We start from the raw sequence: 26943 nt of genomic DNA, 5'->3' as shown, positions 1-26943 counted from the left end.
CCGTCATGTCAAGTTTTCCATTAAATAAGTGAGAAGTGCTGAATATTTTCACTTTCGCTTTAACTGTGAAAATATATCCTGTTATTTTTCACAGTGTCTCTAAGCAGCCGCGCGCATTCAGCGCTAATCTCGCAGCTAAGCGATGGCTGTTTGCCCGGAGCATTGAGGAGACTCTGATCTGGTCCCCATGGCAGCTGCGCAGCAAACCAGCCGCGGCTCCGCTGCGCAGTCAGAGCGGCGGCAGACGGAGCGGCAGCGGCTGCGTTACTCACGGGCGACCGGGGATATGAAGTAAAGCGTGCAGCGTGAACGCGCGGCACGACACGAACGTGTTTTAAGCGTGTTCAGTTTAGGAAAAGGCGTCGTTGGACTGTATCAGAGAGTTTAGCTGAGCGTGGGGTCCGGCCGGGTCACTGAGGCGCACTGACTACTGAACGTTGCTCTGGACTGTCGAGAGGATGTCGCACAGGTAAGCGTGGACCATATTTGGTCATGCTAGAACGTCCCTTTCAGCACTGACCATAAACGTGCACCATCATTCACAACTGGCAAACAGTAGAAGATGATGGGAATTGCAATGAACATTTACTTTCCATGCATTGAGTAACCTTCCAATATGTGGAAACTTAAAGGACAACTCCACCAATTTTTCTACATTTTCTAAATAATTAAATGGTTAAGACGCAAATAAAGTCATTCAGAGTGGTTTGGTGTGAAACGCTCTGTTCTAGAGAAACTTACCCAGTCAGGATTGTTCACAGTGGTGGTGATAGGAACCAGACGTCCACCTCTAAAAGCTCCCTCACAGAAAGTTAACACATGAAATTCACTGCCTGATGTCTGAGACATAAAGTTTTGGCCTAAAATATCCTGTTAGTCAATTAGTTTTAGTCTGTTTATGGTGGAGGGACACATGCAGGGCATAGCGAGGCGAAGTAGTCCCTGAAGAAAACTCTTTTTTTGAGATATTCCACTATTTTACCATCATCAACTTTCTCTACAACGAACCATTTTACATCAAACCACTCTGACTGACTCTGCTTACATCACAACGGTGGAATTATGCAAAAAAATTTGAATTCCACTTTAAGCAGAGCAGAAGTTTGTGGAACGAAAGCCTAGTGAAAGGGAGTAGAGGAAGTCCACATTGTATTGCAGTTCCTATGACAACATATGGCTCCACAGAAGCAGCGCCTTTGTATTCACACGTTGGGTGGCAAGGATGAAGGTTGTAGCTAGCTAAACACCTTCAGCTGACCTAGCTCTGAAGACAATATCAACTCACACAATGAACATGCCAGAGGGCCTTTGATTGACACCTCAAAAATGGTTCCATCGGGAAAAGCCAGGCTATAACCCTTTCACTCTTAGCACTGCGGTCAGCATATCTCCTTTCGTTGCTGCAGTAGCCTATCCCACCACTTTGGCTATGTGTTGCCTGCCGTAGTTAGGGTCCCTCCCTCTTTTATTGTAAATGTTTCTTTAGAAGCTTTCTCCCAATCCTCCACCCATGGCACCTCCCCCTCAGAAAACCCCCACTCACTCCCACTCAGTGCTTTTCTCCTTTGATTTGGTCACCCCTACAGCCAAGGCTCTTGACAGTGGTTTTGCCCACATGGGGACAATACTGTATGGCCCCCATCAGAATACCAAAAGAAGGTAGTTTCACCCTTGCTCTGAACTCTTTCAGGGACACACAAAAGGGACTCCCACTCGCAGGGGGGTTAAAAGGAGAGCAAAGGGGCATCTGTAGGAGCCATGCGTATTCGGCTTAAGAGATTAAAATGAATGAAATTAAGTTTGTCAGGGTTTTTCTTTCATCGGCGACACGTTCCAGTATGCGTGCCGGTGTACACATCTGTGTACCTCCTAATTGCTAACACTAACACATAGTGCTGTATGGGACAATTATGATTTTATAGGAAAAAAAATATAGCTTGAGGCCACTTGTAGTGTAGCTGAGCGGTCAATAAGCTCCCACAGGGCAGGTGCTTTCAACAGGTGTTGTTAAGATCATTAACAGGTACTAAACTCTTACTGAAAGGGAATTGACCATCCTGTGCAAGGTGTTGGAAACAGAGGGCTCTCTAGTAGATCAGGACACTCCATTCATACTAGCCGTGAAGAGAGAAGATGGGTTTTTGCAGTTGTGATACTCACAAAAAATAAATAAATAATTACAACTGGTACAAATGTTGTAAATACAGCAGGTATAAAAATGCAATACTTCTGTTATTTTGTTCTTTTGGCCCTTATTGTTCTGAGAAAGAGGCTAGAATTGCAGACATCAAAAGTTTAGAATCAGTGTTTCCAGTGATATAAAGCCAATTTTATTGCGGATAAATGTATAAAATGATTCTAAAGTGATGCTACTACTGTGCACAGGTTTCAAATAGTAGAAAGCTATAAACAATTTATTTAAGAAATTAGTGTAGAAGGAGTTTTGAAGATGTGACTTGTTATAAAAATGACTGCATTGAGAATTGAGGTTGTAATAAAATTAGCATGCAGAATGAATTAATGTCATTTCCAGAATATATACAGCTCTATGCAGAAGTCAGAGACTGTCCTCCGTTCATTTCATTTTCAGTCAAAATGGCCTTTGAGTAAACGTTATTTATATTTTAGCATATTTAACAGAAAATGGCACAGAATTCTCAACAACTAAATATACTATCAAATATTTCAGTATTTACAGTGTCCACCCTTTGCCTTTATTACAGCTTCCTTTCTTTTCGGAAGGCTTGCTTTCAAAGAAATCTGCAGGGATGTTTTTCCACACCACTACAGTTCAGTCTTAAAAGTTGGTTGCATTTTCTGCTTCTCACAATCCAATGGCCAATTTGACTGGACATTAAATAAGTGAAGGTTGTGGGGTATTTTGTAAGTGGCTAATTACAATATATTATTACTTATTTAATAACTTCTTGTTGTTCTCAAGCTAATGAAAGTGTGTCTAGTTTATAATATTTGAATCTACAATGTATAAGCGTAAAATTAAAATTAAATTCCAAGTTTTGAATGGTGCTGCTTATGGTTCGTCACAAGCTCCTATGGCAGAATATGGGCAGAGGCCCAGGGGGCCTTGGCAGACCTGCTGAAAGATGAGATCCCCCCGACACAGCTCCATCCCCAGAAGGACCGTTTGCAGGTCTTCCAGACTCTGTCCACCTTCTACCTGCGCTACCTCCACATCGTCAGGCGTCTGGAAGTAGTCTACGACCAGATCGTTCATCCACAGAAGAGACGTGTGGTGCTACACGTTCTGGAGGGGGTCATGGGTCGGCTGCTGGAGCTGAAGAATGAGATGGTGGAGCTGGAGTTTTCTGAGTTTCACTACTTTGATGATGTGCTACAAGACCTGAAGATGACTCCTGTAAGTGTGCAGTGTGTATTGGGCAGAAACCAGATCACAGTGCAGGATGTGAGAAATGTTCTGTATTCATGTTTTGTATTGCCACTTTCTTTCTGTACAGTAGAATCATTGTCTCAGTTCATTTGCATGCAGATTGTCAATGTGCCACCATTTAATTTACAAGCGAGAGTTTCGCTGTGGAAACAAAATCTATTCTTATACATTAAGAATAAATACATTTTTATATTCTTAAGTAAATTCTTATGTTAATATACAATCTGACCAAACTTTCCTTTTGGGGATCAATAATGTACAGCCAGCTTCTTGTAAATTTTTCCTTAGGAATTAATGAAGGGTGTCTAGCTTGCTAAGTAGCTAATGAACTAGCTAGCTTTCCGCTTCACTATCTTGCTAGTCTGCTAGTCTAAGGCTAAATTTAAACAGACACCAAGCATAACTTAACTGTAAGGGTTATATTCTCAGATTTCTGCCTTGCTGTACAGCCACTTTTGACTTATAGGTAGATAAATGGGTAAACAGCTAAATGGCTAGCCAGATGTTAATTTCCCTTCAGGGATCAACGTACATTTTGTTAGCTAGTTTAGCAAGATGTAAATGCCCACTTAGGTATCAATAAAATGCATCTACCCAATAGCAAGCATATATCAGTCCGATGTCTCAATAAGGTCAGCAAATCACTGACTATATGCCACTGTTTACCCTCAGACCACCTAGATTACTGTCCTGCAAGGTCTAACTATAGTTTTTAATCTCTTCAAATAAAATAATTTTGCTAAAAATGTTGTTGCTGACACTGTTCTAGATTGGTTACAGATGTATTGAATGAATTTTAATTTATGATACTCCTGTTAAAATGATTTACTAAACTAATTTACAAAGGATAAAGAAGGAAATTATGGAAAAAGAGGCGAATTGGATTGTGAAAATGAACAGTAGCTGGCTGTGCTCTTGCTATCTTGGTAGCTAGTGAACAGACAAGCTGTTTAGGATAAACTACATCTCCCTGTCTGTCTCTCTGTCTGTCTATAATCAGTAAAGTTAATATTTTAAGTACTTCCAGTGACTTTACAGTAAGGTGTAAATCTAAAAAGGTGGACCTTACATTTAAGAGATTTAGACATGCGTCAGATTTAAACGCTTGAGGCCTGTTTAATCCAGCCTTAGGCTTCAGTGTAATGATTAGCAGGATCTTCAGTTAAAAGTTTTTACTGCACTTAATCTGACTCCGGAAACTCACTTTTCTATGTCATAGCAACCTGCTACTTAGCAAACTCAATCCTCTTAAAACACCTTTGAATTCAGCGAAAAGCTAATTGGGGTCGCTCGACCTACACCAGTAATTCTCTGCAGATTTCCACAGGCTGGACCAGTTTCATCCAGAGCTTTGATCCACGTGAAATCTTTCGTGCTTTTCGTAGGAGGACCTGGAGGTGCCCATCCCACGGTATTTTGTCAGAGAGAGGATGAAAGCGTTGAGAGAGAGAGAGAAGATGCTGGCTCATATTCTGGCTAAAAAGGAACACTTGGATCAGGAGCCGGTGCGTATTAAACTCTGCATGGTACCCAGCGGAAATTTAAAGCCTATTAAGATGAAGGAGGACCAGAAAACCATCCACAAGATTGAGCTTTAAGATTAATCAGAATATTATGATAAAATAAATAGCATAAAACATCAGTTTAACAACAACAGCTGCGCTTCATTTTGTGAGAACATTTCTTGACAATTGGGCCAATATAAATGGATATAATTTGCAATATTTTTGAGAACTAGTGACTAACCATGCCCATTTCTGTAGCTTTGAAACTGTATATATCTAAGTGAGCTCTTGTCTCTTGTCATTTGTCCTTAACCTGATCTCCTCTCATGCAAAACCAGGAAACATACACAACATTTATCTCTGACATTAAGTGTAATCAGAATGTCATGCTAAAGTAAGTAGCGTAAAAACACATCCTGCAGAAATGATAACAAAGTCTGACTGTGTTTCTTGCTGTCAACACTATTACATTAACTTGTCCATGGTGCTGTGTGCTTGGGCTTTGTAGTTTCCAGCGCAGACCATGTCAGTGGAGCGGGCTGTGCAGCTGCTGCAGGTGAGCGAGCGTGCTCGGCAGGGCCGTCTCAGAGCTCACTTCATGAAGGAGATTTGGCAGGAGGAGCGGAGAACGAGGCGGGGGGAGAACTGCAGTCCCATCGCTTCAGACCCCCATCTGGCAGCCACTCTCATACAGAAGGTGCTGAACAACTCTTACAGTTTAACCCTTACAGGACTGAAACTGCAGGATTAATATCCAGTTGTCTCCTTTATCGTATTTTTTTTTGTAATGCACCAAATGTTTTCAGTGGTGACAGGTCTGGACTGCAGGCAGGTCAGTTTAGCACCTGGACTCTTTACTACAGAGCCATGCTGTTGTAATATGTGCAGAATGTGGTTTGACATTACTAAAATAATCGAGGTCTTCCCTGAAAAGACGTCGTCTGAATGGCAGCATATGTTGCTCTCAAACCTGTATATATTGTTCAGCATTATGGGTGCCTTCACAGATGTAAAAGTCACCCATGCCATGTGCACTAATGTACCCCTATACCATCACGGATGCTGGATATTCAACTGTGGGCTGATAACAAGCCAGGTGGTCCCTCTCCTCTATAGCCTAGAGGATGTTGCATCCACGATTTCCAAAAATAAAGATTTTCCTTATTCGGACAACAGGACACTTTTCCACTTCGCTTCAGTCCATCTTAAATGAGCTTGGGCCCAGAGAAGGTGGCAGCATTTCTGGATCCTGCTTATATATGACTTCTTCTTTGTGTTTTAGAGTTTTAACTTGCATTTGTGGATGCAGCGATGAACTGTTTTCAAAGACAGTGGTTTTCAGAAGTGTTTCTGAGCCCATGCAGTGATTTACAGTACAGAATCATGTCTGTTTTCAATGCAGTGCCGGCAGAGGACCTAAAGATTATGGACATCCAAAACTGGTTTTCAGCCTTGTCAACGAGATACAGCGATTTCTCTGTGTTCTCTGAATCTTTTAATGACCTTATGGACCGTAGATGATGTTATTTCCTTTTTTACCTGTTTGCCCATGCAGTCTTTCACAGAGTGGAGGACCCCTCCACATCTTTACCTTCTGAAAGACTCAACCTCTCTGGGATGCTCTTGTTATACCCAGTCATGTCACTGACCTGTTGCCAATTGACCTAATTAGTTGCCAGATGTTCCACCAGGTGTTTTTTTCAGCATTATACAACTTTGCCAGTCTTTTGCTGGCATCAGATACAAAATGGACAAATATTTTTCTAAAAACAGTACAATTTCTCAGTTTCAACATTTGATATGTTGTCTTTGTACTATTTCCAATTAAATTTAGGCTTTGAATGATTTGCACATCACTGCTTTCTGTTTTTATTTACATTTTGCACACAACTTTTTTTGGAAATGGGCTTATACTATTCAGTTACTTTGATAGAAAGAAATGGCAACTACTATAAAATTAATACGAAAGCAGAAGAAAACATGTTTTCTTGTTTTCTTGCAGTGATGTGCAAATCATCAAACAAGTTTTCGTCTGCCATTTCACCACTTAGCTTACCAAGACATCGCTATATCAACATCACCTTATATTTAAAATAGGCTAAAAACATTATCATCAACTGTTTCTCACAAAGGCAACATCCAGTGTTGGTCAGTGTAGATAGCAGGGCATCCAATCAGGAGTAAATCCCTGGAACTCACTGCTGTTATGCTGTATTTTAGAGCCAAGGACATTCTAAACTGCAGTTAATAGCTGCTGAGAGCTCACATCGTACCTCCCCACACTGTATTAAGTTATTCTTGAAATTTTCAACAAACCTCCAGGGGCTTCCTTAATGTAAAACAATATCACCAGGGCCATATTTCTCAATGTATTCTTTTCCTAGAGTATGATTTATGATACGACAATTGCATGTTTGTGGATGAATATAGACGTACTTTGGGTTATAAATGTATAACCTGGGTATTGCTATGCCAAATCACAGCTATGAAATATATCTGTGTAATTTTAAGGGCAATAATAAGCCATTTATTGTTGATTTTTTACCACAATTGCTCCACTGGTGCTCAGAGTCGCATAACTCAAATGCCAAACTTCGAGTGCTTTGCCACAAAATGTAATATCAGCATCCATGTGGAGATACAAATTTTTCTGAAGCCTTCAACCTGGACAATGAGTACATTTAGTGTAAATTCAGTATAGCTAGAGAGAGCCAAAGGGCCTCTAACTGCGGAAATGATGTGAATTTTATTATAGTCCCTATGCACTCTGAATTAAGCATAGTTGGACAAACATCAAGCCCACTTTCAGGCACAGGGGAGAGCACAACCATAGCCCAACCTGAGCATGAACTCACTGATGTCCATCTGTACTGTCATCGCCCTTGACTGGCTCTGCAATGCTAAATCTACCCACCAGGGATTATGCATGTCATGCGATCCCACCCATACATAAAAGATACATGCCCAGCTCATCTGTGCGGATAATGTGCTTATGGCCCTTTTGTTAGCATGGAGCGGATTAGCGCCTCAGTGATGAGAGATGCAAGAGAGAAAGTGTTCCTGGATTTTAGGCCTTCCTTTCTACTCTTCTAATCATGTAATCTGAGCCGGGGTAGCTTGACGTCTTCTTGGATGCGTGTGTGTCTATGCCTGCTGAACCCAGACACTGATGCAGCCTTAAAGAGATCCGAGATATGATTGAAGAGATCTAAGTGTTTTTTGCAATCGCGTGAGAAAGAGACCCTGCAAGTGTACATACTGTACAAAACAGGGCTTTGTCACAACAACATGGCTTTCTTTTTACTTGTCGTGATGGTTATTGCATATTTAATATTTGTGGCTGATTAGTTTCATTTTTGGGAACCTGTTTCTGACACTTAAAAACATTGAGTTGATCATAATGAGAGTTTCTCATACACCTCCTCTTAGCCACTGTGTACTTTGCACTATCCACTAATTCTCAGCCATATAGAAACAGAAAAGCCTTCACAATATCTATGTCAGTAAATAATGCTAAAATGCATAGCATTAAGAGCACATATTTCAAAACTGGTATCCAAATCTCACTGTATGTTACTGTCAACAACATTGTGTAATTTCGTATGAAAAATAGAATTTCAACTTCAAAAACTTTTTTAAAAAGTTTGAAAACTTTCAAAAAACATGAAGTTGTGAGAAATTGAGCAAGTTTGCCATAATTATGAGATAGTGTCTCATAGTTACTTATTATATTATGATAACGAGAATATTTAATATTGTATAATATTGACATTTTCCCATAATTATGAAATAGTATCTTATTACTATGACTTAGTATCTTAGAATAATGAATGAGCTTCTCAATTAGGACCAAAAGTTGGTAAAAATGAGAGTTTCTCATAAATGTACTGTCTCATAATGAATTACCATCTCATAATGAGATAGTATCTCACAATTATGACTCTATATTGTATAATAATAATACAAAGTTTTCTCATTGTTATGATAGTTATGATGTGTCTCAATCATAACAAAATATATTGTAAATTGTAAAATTTATTGTAAAAAAATTTCTCATAATTTTGACTTATTATCTAGTATCTTATTATAACTAAATATCTTGTAAAAATTAGAAAGGTTCTATTAATATGGGATACTGTCTCATAAGTATGAGAAAATCTCGCTATGACTTACTAGTATTTCATAATTAGAAGATAGAAGATCTCAAGTATGAGACAGTATCTTGTATCTCATCATTTTGAGATAAATCATAATAATAAATACGAGCATTAGTATTGTGGCTTATTAAATGCCTTAATTTCATTTCACGTTGCAGAAACAGATAAATTCCATATAAACTGGCATTTTGTGTGTTTTTGCCTCAGTGTGTGTTAAGTGATTTGCTGGGGTCAAACGGTAGGCCACGGTATTATGCTGAGACGGTCTAATCTCCTCAGTGTTTGCCCTTCTCATTCTCAGTCTTACTTCTGGGGTCTGAAATCCTGGAGACATAATCTCTTTTATCCCACCAACCTTAATTGCGCTGGCTTCATTGTTGCTCTCACGTAGAGGCAGGAAAATCCTCAGGATAAATGAAGCTCCTTCCCATTGCCTATGAGCAAAAACCTATAAGCTGAGCCTTAAGATTACATGCCTTCATGCTGAGGTCAACCTAGAATGGCTCTCATTCTCACTGTTTTGTATGCATATAAAACTGAATTCTCCGGTTTGGAAGAAAACGGCCGGTCACGGATGTTGTACATTCCTTTCAGCTAAAAAGTGAATGCAGGTGATGTGGTGATAGATACCAGTAATTCACACTGTAAGAACCTCAATTTGTTCCAACTTAGTACAAACAATCAACATTCTGCATTTGGATATTCTAATAAACTTAAGGCTTTTTAACACAATTGAACTTATTTGTTGAGTGAAATTTAAATATTACCTTTTCTCAAAACTGAAGTTGGGACGACTCAAACATTTGTACTTATTTGTACATGCATACAGTCAGGTCCATAAATACTTGGACATAGACAAAGTCATTGTTATTTTAGCTGTCTGGAGTTAATTTCAGGGTATTTACATCCAAACCAAGTGAATGATGTGGAAATTCAAACCACAGACATCACCAGACACTATCTATTTCCTTGGTGAAGCTCTACCAGGCCTTTACCACAGCTGTCTTCAGTTCCTGGTTGTTCTTGGGTTGTTTTACCTTCAGCTTTGCCTTCAGTCAATCACATGCTTGACTGGATTGAGGTCAGCTGATTGACTTGGCCATTGCAGAATATTCCACTACATTGCCTTAAAAAAGCATTGATTTGCTTTTGCAGTATGCTTTAAATCAGTGTCAGTCTGCATTGTGAAGTGCTGTCCAATGGGTTCTGAACATTTGGCTAAATCTGAGGAGATAATGTAGCCCTATACACTTCAGAACTCATCCTGCTGCTTTTAGCAGCATTCATATCATCAATAAATACAATGGAACCAGTTCCATTGGCACCCATACATGCCCATGCCATAACACTACCTCCGCCATGCTTCATAGATGAGGTAGTATGCTTTGGATAATGAGAAGTTCTTTCCCTTCTCCATACAATTCTGTTCCAGTAATTCTGGTACATGTTGGTCTTTGTCTCATCTGTCCATAAGATATTGTTACAGAATTGAACAGGCTTTTTTGGCAAACTTGAATCTGGTCACACACTTGAAATCAACTCTAGACCTTTTATTTGCTTACTTGCAAGTGAAATAATAAGGAAATAATGCACAGCTGGACATAGAACAGCTGAGCAGCCAGCTGTCAAAGTACTTTTGACCTTAAAAAGCGGGGAGCTATGTATAAAAACAGTTCATATGACATGGTTCATCTGATTTGTATGTAAAAACCCTCTAAATTAACACTAAAAGTCTGCACATTGAGCTCATATTCATTATTTAATTTTAGCTCCAACATGCTGTTGTAGATATCTGAAATAACAATGAACTTTTTTTTTATCCAAACATTTCTAGACCTGACTGTATATTTTAAATTGTTTCTAGACGGCTCCTTGACAAATAGCCCATCACAAGTCTCATACTTTCTCTTATTCTGGCATTATGTGGTTTATAGTCTTCATTTGAAGGCCCACAGCAGACAGACAGTGGTACTGCAGCAGAGATTTTCTGAAGTCCCCAGACTTGAACCAATATTTTGTTTAGGTCCACCAGCACCTTAACCACTGTGCCACCACTACATCATCCTTCATGGCATTTTAAGATTTATTTGGTATTACTTTATGACAAATGTTCATTTGTAATGCTGGCTTGTGATTAACTGCCTCTTGTGAAAGGCATGTGATGTCATCATGCTCAGTGACTGTCTCCAATGCCCCAGACTCCTTCTCAGGGACTGATCCCGGTACATCTGTGTTTTGTTTGTCATCTACTGTAGGTGTGGAGGGGTTACAGACAGAGGAAGAGGACCAGCAAGGAGCGTCTAGAGGAAATGATCTTTTTGGGAATGGTTGGTACCAGGATGCCCTGCTTGAGTGCTGTCTATGACAGACATTTCCTCTCCTGTTGTATTGGCTCAGTTCTCTTTCTGTTTTGATCATTGTTTTTCAGGTTCTGAGTGAGTCAGTGAAGCTAAAGCAGTCATGTGTTTTGTCCTTTCCAGATTTACACTTACCAAGAATCAGATAAGGATCTTACTCTATCAACTTGCTGTTGTTCGCAGATTGCACCTCAGCTCCCAAATCTCAGCCCTGCCCATCAGCGAGCCAAGCAGGTGGAGAGCAGTAGGAGGCAGGTGCAGGAGGACCATGAGACAGAGTACCAGCAGGCACTGGTCACCATCAAAGAGTCAGTTCGTTTAGTGGATGGACCAGACATAAAGGAAACAATGCAGGAGCAGATACGCCAGTGGTTCCTCGAATGCCGGTAAACCAAAACTGAGATATAACGGGGGTTGCATAATAAACGGTAGAGTGTAAAAGTCAAAGACCTTCTTTCATTTATTTAATTTCCTGTCAGAACAGCCATTAAGTATGGGTTATTCATTTTTTGGCATCAGGAAAAAACTGAAAACTTTTATTAAACAGAAAATTACACAGAAGCCTTAACACCTAAATATGAGTGCCGCATTTGTAAGCATCTATAAACACATTTATAACTTGTTATAATGTATTCATAAGGCATTATAAACATGGTTATAAATATTTATAAAAAAGAATTACACTGAATTACACTTTATAGCCATGTTTATTATACATTATGAATTGTTAATATAATGCATTATAAATAGTGTTAATAACGTTATAATTTCAGTGCCAAAGAAGTCAGTCCCAGCTTGGAGAGCGTAAAGACAAATACCAAGCTAACGGTGGTGTACATTACCTTTCCCACATTGGGTAAAACACTGATGGCAGCCCTAGTTTAAACTCTGACATTTGAAGCCTGTAATGTGCTTTACTGTGAATGTTTTAGTGTTTCAGTAAATCCTTCAGTTAATACTTCAACTTGAAGCCTCACTCTGAACACTGGAGGAGGCTTTAGTACAGTACGCTTCACTTCACTTAGAGCGGACTAATACGACTTATGAGCTCTTATAATTTGTTATGAACAGTACTTATAATGTATTAACAATTCATAATGCATAATAAGCATGGCTATAACGTATAATGCATTTTTATAAATATTTATAGCTATGTTTATAATGTCTTATGAATGCATTATAACATGTTATGAATGTGTTTATAGATGCTTACAAAGGTGACATTCATAGAAAGTGTTACCAATATCATTTTTTCTGTATTTAGTGTGTCTGACCCTGTTGCTTTTATTAGTCCATTCTTTGGGAGACTGGCTTTCAGTTTTTCAGAGAATTTTCTATATTTTTCCAAACCTCCAAGGTCAGTGTTAGAAGTTGGTTGCATTTCTGCAATACCTGATATATTATTCAGTGAAAACTGGGAAAATTTAATTGTTATTGCTATTGCCGATCACTGAAATCACAGACGATGATTACATCTGATACTTAGCACTCGTTTTAGCTTGGTGACACAGTGTAGTCATTGGTGTTTATGCATTTCTGTTCTTCTTTGCAACTCAGACATGTAGTTTACTATAGGGTATTATATACTACAGTACAGTGCAAAAGTCAGAGACCACCCTTTCATTTATTTCATTTCTAGTCAAGGTGGCCATTAAGTACGAGTTACTCATTTTTCAAGAGATATTTCTGAGGAGACTAGATATAAGATAATCCACTTGCATAATGAAAGTTTTAAAGGATAATGGGTCTTATAACATCCATGCATCCATGCAGAAAATCAAGCCCCACTCTTGCTCCAAATAAATCCACAAGTGTTTCTGTTCGTCCTCCCACTGTGAGAAGACCAAGAACAAAGAAGACAAAGAATCTGCCTATGTTCTAACAATGGACTGACCACCCCCAAATTCTAGGCCTCGCCATTATTGAATGTGTTTATGATTACTTGGATCATGAAAAGCAAAAAATATAACCAACTTCTAAGACTGACCTTTGGAGGTGTGGGCAAATATCCCTGCAGATTTCTTTGTAAAACAGAAAAGAATAGAAGCTGTGATGAAGGCAAAGATGGTCACTAAATACTGAAAAAATGATATTTAGTTGGTGCAGCTTCTGTATAATTTCTGTTAAATATGTGTTTTCTGCTTTTTTCCTAATGCTGAAAAATGAATAAGTTGTATTTAATGGCGGTTTTGACTGGATATTAAACAAACAAAGGGTGTTCTCTGACTTTTGCACGCTGTAGATTACTATAAACCAGTCCTACAGGAACACTGTATGGAGGTGAAAGTATTATAGATTATTGAGAGCTACATGGTGTCCCAAAAAAATTGACATCATTTGAGATGAGAATATCTGAATAACTACATGTCCGAGGCAAACGAAATTAAATAGGCTTCGTGTTGAACAATACAAGATTCATTTATCAAAATTCGAGCAAGAAATTCAGAGGAATGTAGATTTTATCACCGATTTCACAGCTTCACAAATGTAATATCCTCCGATACTGGTGGTCGTCCAGATCCCTTTGTCCTGCACAGACAGCCTTCCTCTTTGAGTTTTTTGTGCCATGTCCAAATCTGCTTTCTAGTTGGTGCATTTTTATTGAATTTTCTCGAAAATGCCGCTGCACTCTCCTGTCTGACTGTGTTTGAGCATATTCTAACACACAAAATGCCTTTTTATTTCTAGTGAACGCCGTTCTTCAACCTGAAAAAAAACATTAAAAATTAAACTTGGTTAGTTTTTACACATTTTGTTAAAATTTGAGATCATTTGAGGGGGAATTAGCTGTTATTAGACTACAAAATGATATCAACTTTTTTGGGACACCCTGTATTTACAGCACTGTGGAAATCTTAGTTTTATTTTGTAAAACTAGTGGTACAGAAAATATTTTTTTTGTTGAATTCATTCACAGAAAGATGCTGCACAGCAAAATTAAGAACTAGTACCTCTGCATGCTTTCTTTCAGTAGCTTTGGGGCTGTTCATGTCTAGTAAGCTGCTGTCGTTCAGACTTCCTCTTAGCCCTTGTGTACTTGGGCTAATCCGCTAATTTGCTCCCATGCTCCAGTGCTCATCACAAGAGCTTTGCACTCCATCTCTCCATCTGCATTATCTCGCTCTAATTGTGAGATGCATTCCTCCCTGTTTTTGTCTCTGCCTCTTTTGCTTGGAGGCTGGAATGTTAGCGGTAGCTACGGTGGTCTCAATTAGCCTTTCTTGTTTATGCTAGGCTAACACTCGTGCTAGGTCAGCTTGTGCTCAGTTCAGAGTGGGGCCAGGCTGATTAGCGCATTCCAGGCTGATTTACAACTGGCCACTGGATGTTGCTGCCCATTAGTGTGGAGACTAGGGTCATAAGTCATCTCAGCTGGACCCCACAGGGAAGGTGAGTGACTATAGGCCCTTCAGCAGCCCCTCTGTGCAATGACCTTACCAGGCTCCGGGTGCTCATATAAACCATGTACGTGACACAAGGTCAAGACCTGCAGGGTGAGGCGTGTTGGCGTAGTTTTGGTGCGCTGATTAAGGTAGACGAGGTGAAACAGTCATGGTGCAGTCTGACAGCGGGCCAGACAGATGGTGAATCACTCAAACATGACTGTCGGAACCTGAGGGCTTGGAGGGGAAACAATGTACAGCGTGTATGATGCTTATGCGCTCTTATGAAGCCAGGAATTATGAGGCTATGGACAGTACCTGTATGCTCGTGTAAGCCATGGAAATGTATGGCCGCAATGAAGAGGGCCAAACATTCAAGAACAACCAGCACCTTTAAACCATGAAACAAACTATGAGTTATACAAACATCTATACTGGAATAAGTTCTTTTTACTTTGTAAGCTGTAAGGAAGAGGTGATAGATATATATCTATGAATATATCTATGAATAATATATACATGTATATATACACATAGTACTATAAATACAAATGTATATAAGGTATGTTACGTACTGTTAGAGTAAGCAGTTATGTATTGTATTCTCTATACAGTGAACAGTCTGTTGTGTGGAAATGCAAGGGATATTGAATAATGAATAAGTATTGTGTGCAACATACAAGTATGAGTATTAGAGGAGTGGTGTGGAGTTCAGCAGGGAGATGGTTCTGGTCCGAATGCTTCTGTATCTCCTCCCAGATGGGAGAAGGTGAAACAGTGTGTGGCTGGGTTGGTAAGACTCCTTAATGATCATAGGTCATAGCCTCTGACCAAGCCTATCAATCCTGTCAAGCCTTGACCTTGATGATCGAGGTCATAGCAGGCATAACTGACATTGAAAGAGTTGAAATGTCCACCTTATCCGCTTAAATGGCCAGGAGGACCAAAGTTTTATTACAGACTTCTATAACCTAAGAATAACCCAGCCAGTTTGCATTATAGTCCAAGGAGTTACTGAGTTAGAGCCCTCACTGTGTAATAAGGCTGGGATGTTAAGTGTTTAACCATTAAAATCCCAGGCTTGTTACATACTAAGGCTTATTATTCAGTAACTGCACAGATTACAATGCAAACTGGCTCAGCTATTCTTAGGGTATAAAAGTGGGTAATAAAACTTTAGGCCTGCTGGTGGGCCCGGGCCATTTAAGGCTAAAGGAAAGACTCACAAGGATTTTTCTTATAAGTGCTGCGTAATTCTGCATAATTGTTGAGATGTAGTCATTCGGAGTGGTTTGATGTGAAATGCTCTGTTCTAGTGAAACTTTCTGAGTCAGAATTATTCACCATGGTGGACGTGTGAAGTGGTTAATGCCTCTAAAAGTCACGTCACACAAAGCTATTACATGAAAGCTTTACAACCTCTGTGTCTCCTATACAAGCTTCATTGATCACTGAAGATTTACCAGTGCCGAAATGTTTGAGTATGTTTGCTGGAAGCTGGTTTTTAGAACTCACAGTGTTCTATAAAATATAACTTTCATTAATTATATTAACAGCATTGAAAGTATGAAAGCAGTTAGAAAAGTTCTTTAATTTTCCAACTTCACCCCATAGTTCTTGCACTTTTTCGTGTTTTTGGGGTCATTATCATGGTAAAATAGTCAGGTAGCTGCCTTGCTTGCTTTAGCCTTCATCTTGTTAATCTGATGAGTTATAAATGTCATTTGTGTAATCCATTCTCTTCATTGTAATGATGATTTGAAGACAGTTACTACACTTACGTGGCTGCAGTAAGATATTCAGCTTCCTAGCAACAGTGAAAGATGGGAAGCTGTCTGGCCTGCTTAGCACCTTAAAAGCAGTTGTAGTTTTTCACAGTTCCTTCCAGCATCCTGCTATGGAAGCAAGTAGGCATTTTCACAACAGATGGTCACATTTTGACCTGAGTGTGCTTTTAACATCTCTGAAATTCAAATTCAAATGCAATATCAAAATAAAGCTTTTGTTAAACAAATCATGTAAGTAAATAATTTAAAATATCATTAAACATGTTCTGAAGTGGAGATTTGTGAAATGAGGAAATACAGTCTAGCATTAAAACTGGTGTTAAATGGATTATACTGGTTTCAGGAAATGTAAGGTCACTTGATAAAACCTTTCATCTCTGTTTTAGATATGCTAATAAATGTATCTCTGCCCATCCAAGTCAGCATGTACAGTTTTATTCTCCTATTGCAGGGGTTGCCAACCCGAATTTTAAGAAGTGCCATTTTGCCTTTTAAACCACCTTGGGAGCCACAACGTTTTACGTCCATTTTATTGAAGTAACACTTTACCATCTAAAAATATGTCTTAATATATGCTAGCTAATGTATAGACTTAAAAATATAATATAAACAAAAACGCTGACTTATTTTCCTCTGCTTTAAGCCACTTTTCTCACATCTCTGGCTGGAAGCTTTTCCTCAAAAGTGAAAAAGTTTCTTGTAAAATGTCTCTCAATGTTCTGCTTTTTACGAGGCTGGAGTTGCTTCTTATTCACCAGCTTCTTATTAGATTTTTCCCGTTCCACCTTAAATGGTGCCTGAGGCGCCAGAATGTAGCTGTTGCGCCATTTAAGGTGGAACAGAAAAATTCTAAGAAGAAGCTGACTTCAGTTTTGTGTCTTTTTAATGTTTGACAGTTCTTCTTTTTAGATTAAACATATCAGGAAATCGGCTGGAGTGATTATAAACACAAATAAGTCCATTCGTCTCCAAATTATCGATGTTTGTCTTAAATCTTTCTCTTTGCCTTTTCGTTAGCTACAAGCTAGCTGAGATTTTTGTCTGTATTGTTATGGTGTCCAGCAGCCTGTGCGCCAACCTTGGTGAATTAGCAGTTCTACATTAACTCCTGCGTTTAAGACCTGTGAAACTGTGTTAGAACTGTGTTGAACGATCAGCAGAGCTTTATTTTACTGCAAAGGAGGATTATTTTAATTTTACCTACAAATCTAATTCTGCTGTGGAGCCACAACAGGGCAGGAAATGAGCTGCATGTGGCACCAGAGGAAAATGTTGCCGATCCCTGTCCTATAGAAGGAATATTACTTTAGCATATTTAAACAAAAAGCCAAAAGTATTCAAAACTAAAGTATTGAATTCTTTACCACATTGCAGTACTGAAATAGCACTGAACTCTTAATACGTCATTTACACTGAGTGCTCTGTGTTTGGCAGTGGGAATCATACCTACGGAGCTCATGCACTGGCCCTATCTGCGTCCTGTTAATACTTAACAGTTAGACACAAATATTTATATGTCATTTATATATGTAATTTTATATGTAATTTTTTGGCCCTTGCACACTTTCCATGTTTTTGGGTCATATGTTGCGTCACACACTCGCATCTGTTGAAACACTGAAACTTGTACAGCATTTTGCTGTGGTGTTATTTCAGAGACACCTCTGTTTTTGCTGAGTTGCATCTCAAATGCCTCTAATTCTGAGATCACGTGTGACTTGCTTGACCATATTTGGTCCTCATACGTGACAGTTTCCTCAAATCATTTGACAGATTGGCCACAACACTTGCAGACACTAGTTCTTCTGATGGTCTTGTGATTCGTCTCACTTACTTTTTTATGAAGAATTAGAGACTCTCTTTTCTTAGCTTTAGCATTCAAACCTCTTACACTACAGATGCCATCAGTAATAACTTGGTCATCGATGATCAGGTCAATGATATATGTTGAATATACAGTTCAAGAATGCATTTACTTGTTGTTTCATTGCATTAAAATCATCAAAATACAAGAATCATGAGCTACATGCTCCTGTAAAGATAACTAATAAAGATAAGTAAAGCTCCACACAATCCATGAACTCTAATCAATAAAGAGCCAGTTTTACAAAAGTAAATATATTTCTATTCGTATGAAAGTCAAATAGTCACACGTCCCCTGATGGTTTGTATTTTAAATTTGGTTGAATGATAATGGCTTATAGAGTCTCATGGCAGGGCAGGAAAAAGATTCAGTGTCTCGATTTATGTATTTTTTTTTTAGTTTTACAACCCAGGAGGATAAGCGGCTTTGATGATGAGTGAGTAGTGATGGTACAGTGGTGATAACAATAGTTTTCTAAAGCCCTTCTAGCTGGATCAGTTTTACCTGGGGAGGTGTCGTAATCTGAGTGATAACCGACGAGATCCGTGATTTTAATCCAGTATGAATTAGCAATTCATTAATTAATGAACAGCCTTAATAAGTTAGAACTAAATCATATATATAAACAATATAAAATGATAACAGTAAAATGGTTAAAATTAATGAAGTCATTCTAAACAGCTGTGAAGCAACTGATCACATGAACAACACGCAAATTCTCATAGCTCACAGAGACGGTGGTGCCTTCAGTCGGATGGACACAGCTGCCCAGCAAAACACCAGAAATAACCGCAATGTGGTTTAATTCCTGCTTTTTGTTTACTGGGAAAAAAGGGCATTTGGTGAAGTTACTCACAATGAGCCTGATGACCATGACTGTTGTGTTATTTCAGCAGAGGATAAGGTATTTGTGAATAGATTATGTCAGATACTGGATGTCAGTTCGCTTTGACGGAACTGCGCGGGACAAATGATTCCGATATTCTGCATGAGCAGGATCTTGCAAGAGCGGGTGGGAGTGGGACTGAAAAAACCATGCAGACCTCTACTTTAGACTACTATTTTGACTTAAAATTAATGGCTTTAAAAAAATACATTTTAGGCCAAAAGCGTTTCTCAAAACTATCATGAATCATAAAATGTTTCAGGCCTCAAGCAGCGTATTTGTAACTATTTCATGTAATAACTTTTAGAGGCATTAAACACTTCAGATGTCCGCTTCCTATCATCACCACTGTGAACAAATCTTTTTTTGTTTCTCAAGAACAGAGCGTTTAATGTCAAACCACTCCGAATGACTGTGTTTACATCTTAAACATCATGCAGAAATTTTGAAAAAGTTCATTTCTCTTTAAAGTGCAGATAATCATGATCAACCAGGTTTAAAGCTCAAATTTTGACTGCAAATGTAAATCAAATGTAAGTGCATTAAATCCCTACTGCAACCATCGTCCACAACAACCAATGGGAACTCTTTTGCATATGGTGTGGGAATGTAGGGATGTTAATGACTTGATGGATGATGGACAAAGGTTACTACCATATTATCTGCCCTGGTTGGACAAGAAAATCCCGTGGATCCAGCTGTATTACTGCTAAATGATGACTTCAATTTAAATTTAACAGGAAAACAAAGGAGGATGTGGCTCGCTGGTTTAACATTGGATAAAAAAATCACTGCACAGAGGCGTCTTCGCCTACATCTAAGTGTACGACACTGGCTATTTAAACTGCATGACTTAGTTAGGTTGGAAATTACCACAGATTAAAAAAAGTTTTTTTTTTTATTTCCTTCAGTTCTGTAATGTTGTGATAAAGAGCTGCTTGATTAACAGGAAATAAATAAAAAATTGATCACAAAAAAATGTAACCACTTCTTCATTCACTGCATGGGTGGATCTCCTTCCTATGTCTAACGCAAGACAAGTAGAACATGACATCTTTTTGGAAAAACAAAAGAGAAAAAGGGATCCACCAATTTAGCTATTACAGGATACTTCCAGTGAAGCTTAGTTCCTCTATGTGTCCTGTAGTAGTGAAGCCGCCTCTCAGTACGTGAGGAGCAGCCAGTCTGCTTCTGATTAAGCAAGGCAGAAGTGAGAGTGGAGAGCTGACGTTTTTATCCTGTTACTCTAAACCTGCCTGAGGTCCCCTGAGTGCGTGCGCTGGATCTGGCTAATGTAACCTCTTCATTCATGACTTTCGCAGTTCACATATGAGCGATTTGTCTTTGTTCCTGCTGTTTTATTGATCTGCATCTAGAAGTGAAGCCTGTCTTTTTTCATTCTGAAAAATCTCTGGCCTAATTGCATTACCCCACACGAGTCCTGTGATTTATTTATTTTTGTCCCGTAATGAGAGGCCAATCAAATGAGGCCTTTCTATACGAATGGGTAAAAGTAATTAACCTGGTCAGCTGGAGGTTAGCGTGTGGATATTGAGCTGGGCTGTTTCCTTTGTTGATTTTTGTGAGTTTGACAGAAAGCATGAACAAAATAAAAGCACTTGTTGTCTTTGATTGTACATGAGTCCCAAAAGAAGACCCCTTTTTTTGGAATACACACTACTCTAATATATGTACTTTATGTCCAAACACATTAAAAAGTGCCTATTTTTGCATTGCAGAGATGCTACTGGAAAATTCCCTGATTTCCCAAGTGCTGAGGACGGAGGATCAGCTTCCATATTTGCGCAGAAGACACCGGAGCAGGTCAACACACGCACATGTACACACAGGACATGAATAATGAAGCTATCTGACACAGCTTACACATCATAGCTACAGGACTGTGCAAAAGTCAGAGACTACCCTTTACTTAAATTATTTTACAGTCAAAAAATTTGATTTTTAATCAAATTATTCATCTTTCAATATCTATCTATCTATCTATCTATCTATATATATATATATATATATATATATATATATATATATACATACACGTGTGTGTCCACACTTTGCCTCCAAAGTTCAGTCTAACAAGTTGGTTGCACTTTCTGCTTCTAATGATTCAGGTGATCTGAAACACATTTAGTGATGTTGAGGTCTGGACTTTGGAGTGGTCAGTCCATTGTTCTGAGAACAATGGACTGAACAGCATCTTTGTTCTATTTGCAAATTTTCTTCTTTCCTTTTGTCAGTAGACACATTTAAACACATCAGAACTCTTTGGAACAATGTACCCTGGTCACAAAAAATGAAATCTTTGGCAATAAGGCAGCTCATAATGTTTGGAGACAGAAAATGTGCACATATGATCTTAATAACGCCACACCTACAGTGAAGTATGGTGGTGGGAGCATCATGATATGGGCCTGATCCTTTGCAAACGATACTGGGGCATTACACACTAACAAAGGAAACTTGTGGAGGGCTGTAATGGGACATATTAGGGGAGAATTTAATCTCACTGGCTAATAAAGGGTACAAAAAGGATGTTTCAACAAGATAACAACTCCAAACATACACTGTACATTTCTCTTTCATCAAGGTACAAACAATGTAAATGTTCCCTCAAAGGTACAACAGTGGTTTTAAAGTCCAATTCTGCACCTTTAATAAGTTTTTTCAGGTGGAAAGTAGGTATTTTTATGTTTTCATTACCGAATGTTTTAAAACAGAACAATAAAATAAAAAGCCTGGAGACGAGACGGGGTGCGTAGAGACAATATAACAGAAAATATCATTTTAGTGCATTATGTTACAGTTATGTTCCCCGACTAAAGGTACTGAGATGTACTCTTGAGGGAACCACCCCAGTGACAAGAAGAGTACTGCCTCATTCGTGTCTTTGTTTTGAGAGTGTACAACTAAAATAAATCGAGACTGGTTTCTAAAAAAGAAGATGAAGACGTTTGCATGGCCTAGCCAGTCTCCTAGGATTATGAAGTTTCTAGTCTATCAGTAGGAAACCACGTAACCTTGGAGAATTGAAGACAGTTTGTCAAGAAGAATGGGCCAAAATTGAACCTCAGTGCTGCAGAAAGCTAATAACTTTCTACCAAAGCAATCCATAGTACTATATATCATTAATTAATAATGTTAATTGGAAGTATAATAAATAAATAAAACTCTATAGATGGTTGTCTTAAGCATAAAACATCCATCTGAAATGAAAATTTTACATTAAAAATATTTATATATTAAAAATATTTATATATGAAATATATTTTAAAGCTTAGTTAGTGTAGTTTTTAAGGAAAACATATACAGTGTCAGTATGGAGGTTAGCCATTATACAAGGTTTATTAGTATCAGAAAAAAGCAGTATTTTGGCTGTAATTCTAGCCTAAGATTATGTGCGTGTTAATTGTTATGCAGGTTGCTGCTGAGCTGGCTGCTAAACAACAGGAAAAGGAGAAGAAGAAATCCAAGGGGAAGAAAGACAAAAATTCTTCCAAGGAACGAAAAGAGAAGAAAAAAGACAAGAAAGGAAAAGCAAAAGGCAAAGGGGGGAAAGCAGATATGGAGGTAAGGTCATGTTCTGATGCGAAAGATTACAGAAACGTGCAGGCATCAAAGAAATCGATAGAAACTCTCATTAAGGATCCGTATCTGCCGACTTAAATCTGCAGACTCAGCATGTGTATGAGCATCCGATGACACGAATGCCCTTTGTGGTGATGACCGCAGGTGGTCAAGCTTGCGTGAGCAGTCAGGAATGTCCAGCACATGGCCAGATCAGACAATTGGCTCATTTGGAGGAGTGTTTTATTTTCCCTCTTTGTAAAGTCTTTCCCAAAGTCTTGTTTAGTCTCCCTGGTGACATCAGTGAACTGGACTGAAATGAACTGAGCTGCTTCTTCTTCTCAAAGGCTAAGGTTCATTAAAGTAAAGTGAAAGTGTTTGTGGGGGTAGTTTATGAGATATTGTCTTATAATACACTGTATCTGTAAAGGAGCACTTTTTAACCTAATCTCCAACCGCTGCATCTGTGGTCGATCAGTAAACATTTGAAATACGTGACTATATCACATAAATACGGTCGAACAGTTACACAATACAGTTCTCAGGCTTGGCTTACACCGTGCAGCCACTTGCGTCTTGTGAGTTGCATACATCATAATTTCCACGAGTTAAAAAACAAGCAATTCAATAACAAAGTTGCAAGCAACACATTCAGTCGCTCCACTAGTTTTCCACTCTGCTCTTTTTGATGCATCGTATTGTTTCACTATACAGTCATATGCAAACATTTGAACACCCTAGTCATATTACATGTTTTGGTACAACATCATCTACAGGGAACAGACCTAAATAGGGCATTTTTCTGCTAATTTTAATGCACAATTTCTGTTTGTTTGCTGAGTTTAACATCTTGGAAAAAATGAAACAGTATAAGTTGTGCCATAACTTTTGCACAATCCTCATTTGATGTTTTTTTTTTCAGTAGGTTAATTTCAGCAAATAAACAGTTATTGTGCAAAGGTGTGTTCTCTGTAGAGGACATGTTAACTTATTTTAACTTGGGAAATTTTATTTTAACTTTTATTTTGTCCAAGAGCGTCAAACTGCGCTCGATCTGTATAAAGTCATCAGCAACGTAGTACATTTGTATATCTGTCACTTTTTTTTTGCTTTTGTATCTGTGGATCTCTATCATATATTTTATTTTTTAAACAGGTTTTGTGTACTGACGTAAGATTTTTGTAACTCATATGTCAATATGAGCCACATAATAATGCTAATGTGAAACTAACGGAAAAATATCTGAGGTAAATGACAACCCCAATCTCACCTAAACATATTTGATTTTCATTTAGAATCCGCTCTGTAAGCCTTACATGTTATTACATATTTTATTTCAAGGCAGCTGATTTTGGACTATTTCTACTGCCTAGTTCAGGGGTCGGCAACATGCAGCTCTTTTACTACCCTGTTGCGGCTCCACAGCAGAACTGGATGTTTAGGTAAAAATAGAATAATCCTCCTTTGCTGTAAAATAAAGCTCTGCTGATCGATATAACACACACTTCTAACACGGTTTTCACAATAAATGGTCTTAAACACTGGAGTTAATGTATAAGTGCTAATTCACCAACGTTTAACCCTGAGGATTGGTACACAGACTGCTGGTCACATAGCAACATAGACAATAATCTCGCCTAGCTAGTAGGTAACGAAAAGGCAAAGAGAAAGATTTAAGTTGAACATCGATAATTTGGGGATGAATGGATTTATTTGCATATAATCACTCCAGCTGGTTTCCTGACACGTTTATTCTGCAACGAGAAACTGACAAACACTAAAAAGTCGCAAAGCTGAAGTCAGTTTCTCATTCGCCAGCTTCTTGTTTGAATTCTCCTGTTCCACCTTAAATGGCGCAGCAGGCACATTCTGGCGCGGGAAAATTCAAACAAGAAGCTGGCGAATGAGAAGCGACTTCAGCCTCGTAAAAAGCGTTGAGAGACAATTTACAAGAAACTGTTCTACTTTTGCAGAAAAGTTTCCTGCTGGAGATGCGAGAAAAGCGGCTATAGCTGAGCTAAAGCTTAAAGCAGAGCAAAGTAAGTCTGCGTTTTCGTTTACATTATATTTTTAGCCTATACTAGTACATCAGCACATATTGAGACATATTTACAGCCAAGATGGTAAAATGGATAAAATGTTGTGGCTCCCAACGTGGTTAGATTTTTGTTAAAATGACAAAATGGCTCTTCTTAACATTTGGGTTGCCACCCCTGGCCTAGTTTCTAGGGGGAGTTTAAATAGCATTGAACATTTATAATTTTAATGAAGCACAACTGGCTGTGTCTGGTTCAAAGTAAACACAGGGATAGTGACAAACTTTTTAATGGTGTTTACTGTGACTGTTTCGAAATAAAGTACTGAAAGGACTGTTGGGTTACAAACAAACAACAAACAAAGAAGAATAAACATCTGTTAGCATTAGCTAGTTAGTTAAGCCAGCTGGTTACAAAAACATTAGTGTCAAAAAACTCACATTTGTTTGTTTTCATGGCTCAAGAAACTACCAACTTTCCATAAAATCCATCTCCTTTTCAGCCGTCTAGTAACCATCTACTGTTTTGTTTTCATGCCCATTGATCCGGTGAAATCAATCTTGTATGTTTTTGTTTATGTTTTGCCAGATCGAGACAATTGCAACTGTTGTGACTGAGTTTTAAGTGAGTTTAGGGAGGCTTTATATTATGCAACTCAACTGAAATTAGTTTAATGTAAGTCTCAAGCAACGGAAATGGAAACAGGCAGACATGAAGAATTCTTCTGAAGTGTTTTACACTGTTAAAAGCATCACAGTAAAATTACAGTAAATTACTGGATACCAGTCACATTATTTTCACTGTAATTTACTGGACCATATTAACAGTAAATAACAGTAAAACAGCTAAAGTATGCTGTGACTTTACAATCAGTGGGACGACAAGATTACTGCAATGTAGCAGTAATCTCCTGTATTTTTACATAACAACTGTAAAAGTAATGCAATTTACAGTGTAAAACGTGGAGATTAACCATGGTTTGCACTGTATATGCACAGAATATCTCCACTATAAATAATATTTTTTAATTTTACTACAGAAAATATCTTAATATACAAACTTTCACAATAAAAAGAGCAATACAGCTTTTTACTGAGAAAAATGACTGCTAAAGACTGTGTAATCCTAGCACTAATTAACTTGTACATACATGACATGATATGTGAAATACATGAATGCATTAGTGACAGAATTCAGCAACTGCCCCTTGACTTCTATTGTAAGTATGATTGGAGTGAGCATGTTTTTCTTTTCTTTCTTGATGACAGGTAAACATGTTGAAATCAATACTGTGGTAATTGACTGTGCATTACGGGTGCAGCAGATAGAGATTAGGTTAGAAAACGCTGGAATCAAGGTGACAACAGCGTGAACCTTCACCATCTCTTAGACTGCTGTTGGATAATCGCCATTGTCTTCCAGTAGTACTTTTCCAGCTGTGTAAAAACAGACCTGGGATAACAACCTTGTGTTCTGCACAAAAAAAACCTTCTAACGCCCCACTGAGCTCGGAGGAAAGAATGTTAATCTTGCAGCCCATGGGCTCGGCTCGGATGAGGAACGTTGAGGATGTTATTTTATTAGGCTGCACTCACGCATATCTCTGATTCCAGCCAGGCGTGTCTCCACTGTCCTGCTGTCCCTGATAACCTGTCAACCTTACCATTCATAACTCCTTCCTTTCTGTAAATACTGCACCTTCTGTGGCAACAAAGAGCAGCCTCAGAGCAGTTAAAGGCTTCCCCTGTTTAAGTGTTTCTTGTCCTGTTAATGTAATTTACATGTTTAGATATTATGAACTGGCATACATACTGCATTTGAAGAGGAAAGGTCATATTTAAACACTACCACTTTCCACTGACCTACCCACAGAGGAAATTCCCCTTATTCATGGTCATGGAATTTGCACTTTGAGATAGTTTCTTGGTCCCATCAGCCCCTGGAATGGATTATAAAGTGCTTCTCTTAGCCATAAAT

At 38.5% G+C, this 26943-nt stretch overlaps 1 protein-coding gene across 1 annotated transcript in view; it reads left to right on the top strand.

Moving 5' to 3' along the window:
• The first annotated feature begins 297 nt into the window (after positions 1–297).
• Positions 298–26943, top strand: part of iqca1 (IQ motif containing with AAA domain 1) — a 99958-nt gene continuing 73312 nt past the window's right edge. Inside the window, exons 1-8 of the mRNA XM_036569795.1 lie at positions 298–469; positions 3049–3376; positions 4795–4914; positions 5423–5611; positions 11327–11398; positions 11612–11814; positions 21088–21172; positions 22784–22933. Coding sequence (XP_036425688.1) covers positions 459–469; positions 3049–3376; positions 4795–4914; positions 5423–5611; positions 11327–11398; positions 11612–11814; positions 21088–21172; positions 22784–22933 — 1158 coding nt within the window. The 5' untranslated portion in view covers positions 298–458. The remainder of the gene's footprint in view (positions 470–3048; positions 3377–4794; positions 4915–5422; positions 5612–11326; positions 11399–11611; positions 11815–21087; positions 21173–22783; positions 22934–26943) is intronic.

Source organism: Colossoma macropomum, unplaced genomic scaffold (genome assembly GCF_904425465.1).
Source record: "Colossoma macropomum unplaced genomic scaffold, Colossoma_macropomum, whole genome shotgun sequence".
Taxonomy (NCBI): domain Eukaryota; kingdom Metazoa; phylum Chordata; class Actinopteri; order Characiformes; family Serrasalmidae; genus Colossoma; species Colossoma macropomum.
The sequence above is the reverse complement of the archived record's forward strand: the minus strand, read 5'-3'. Positions and strand labels throughout refer to the sequence as shown.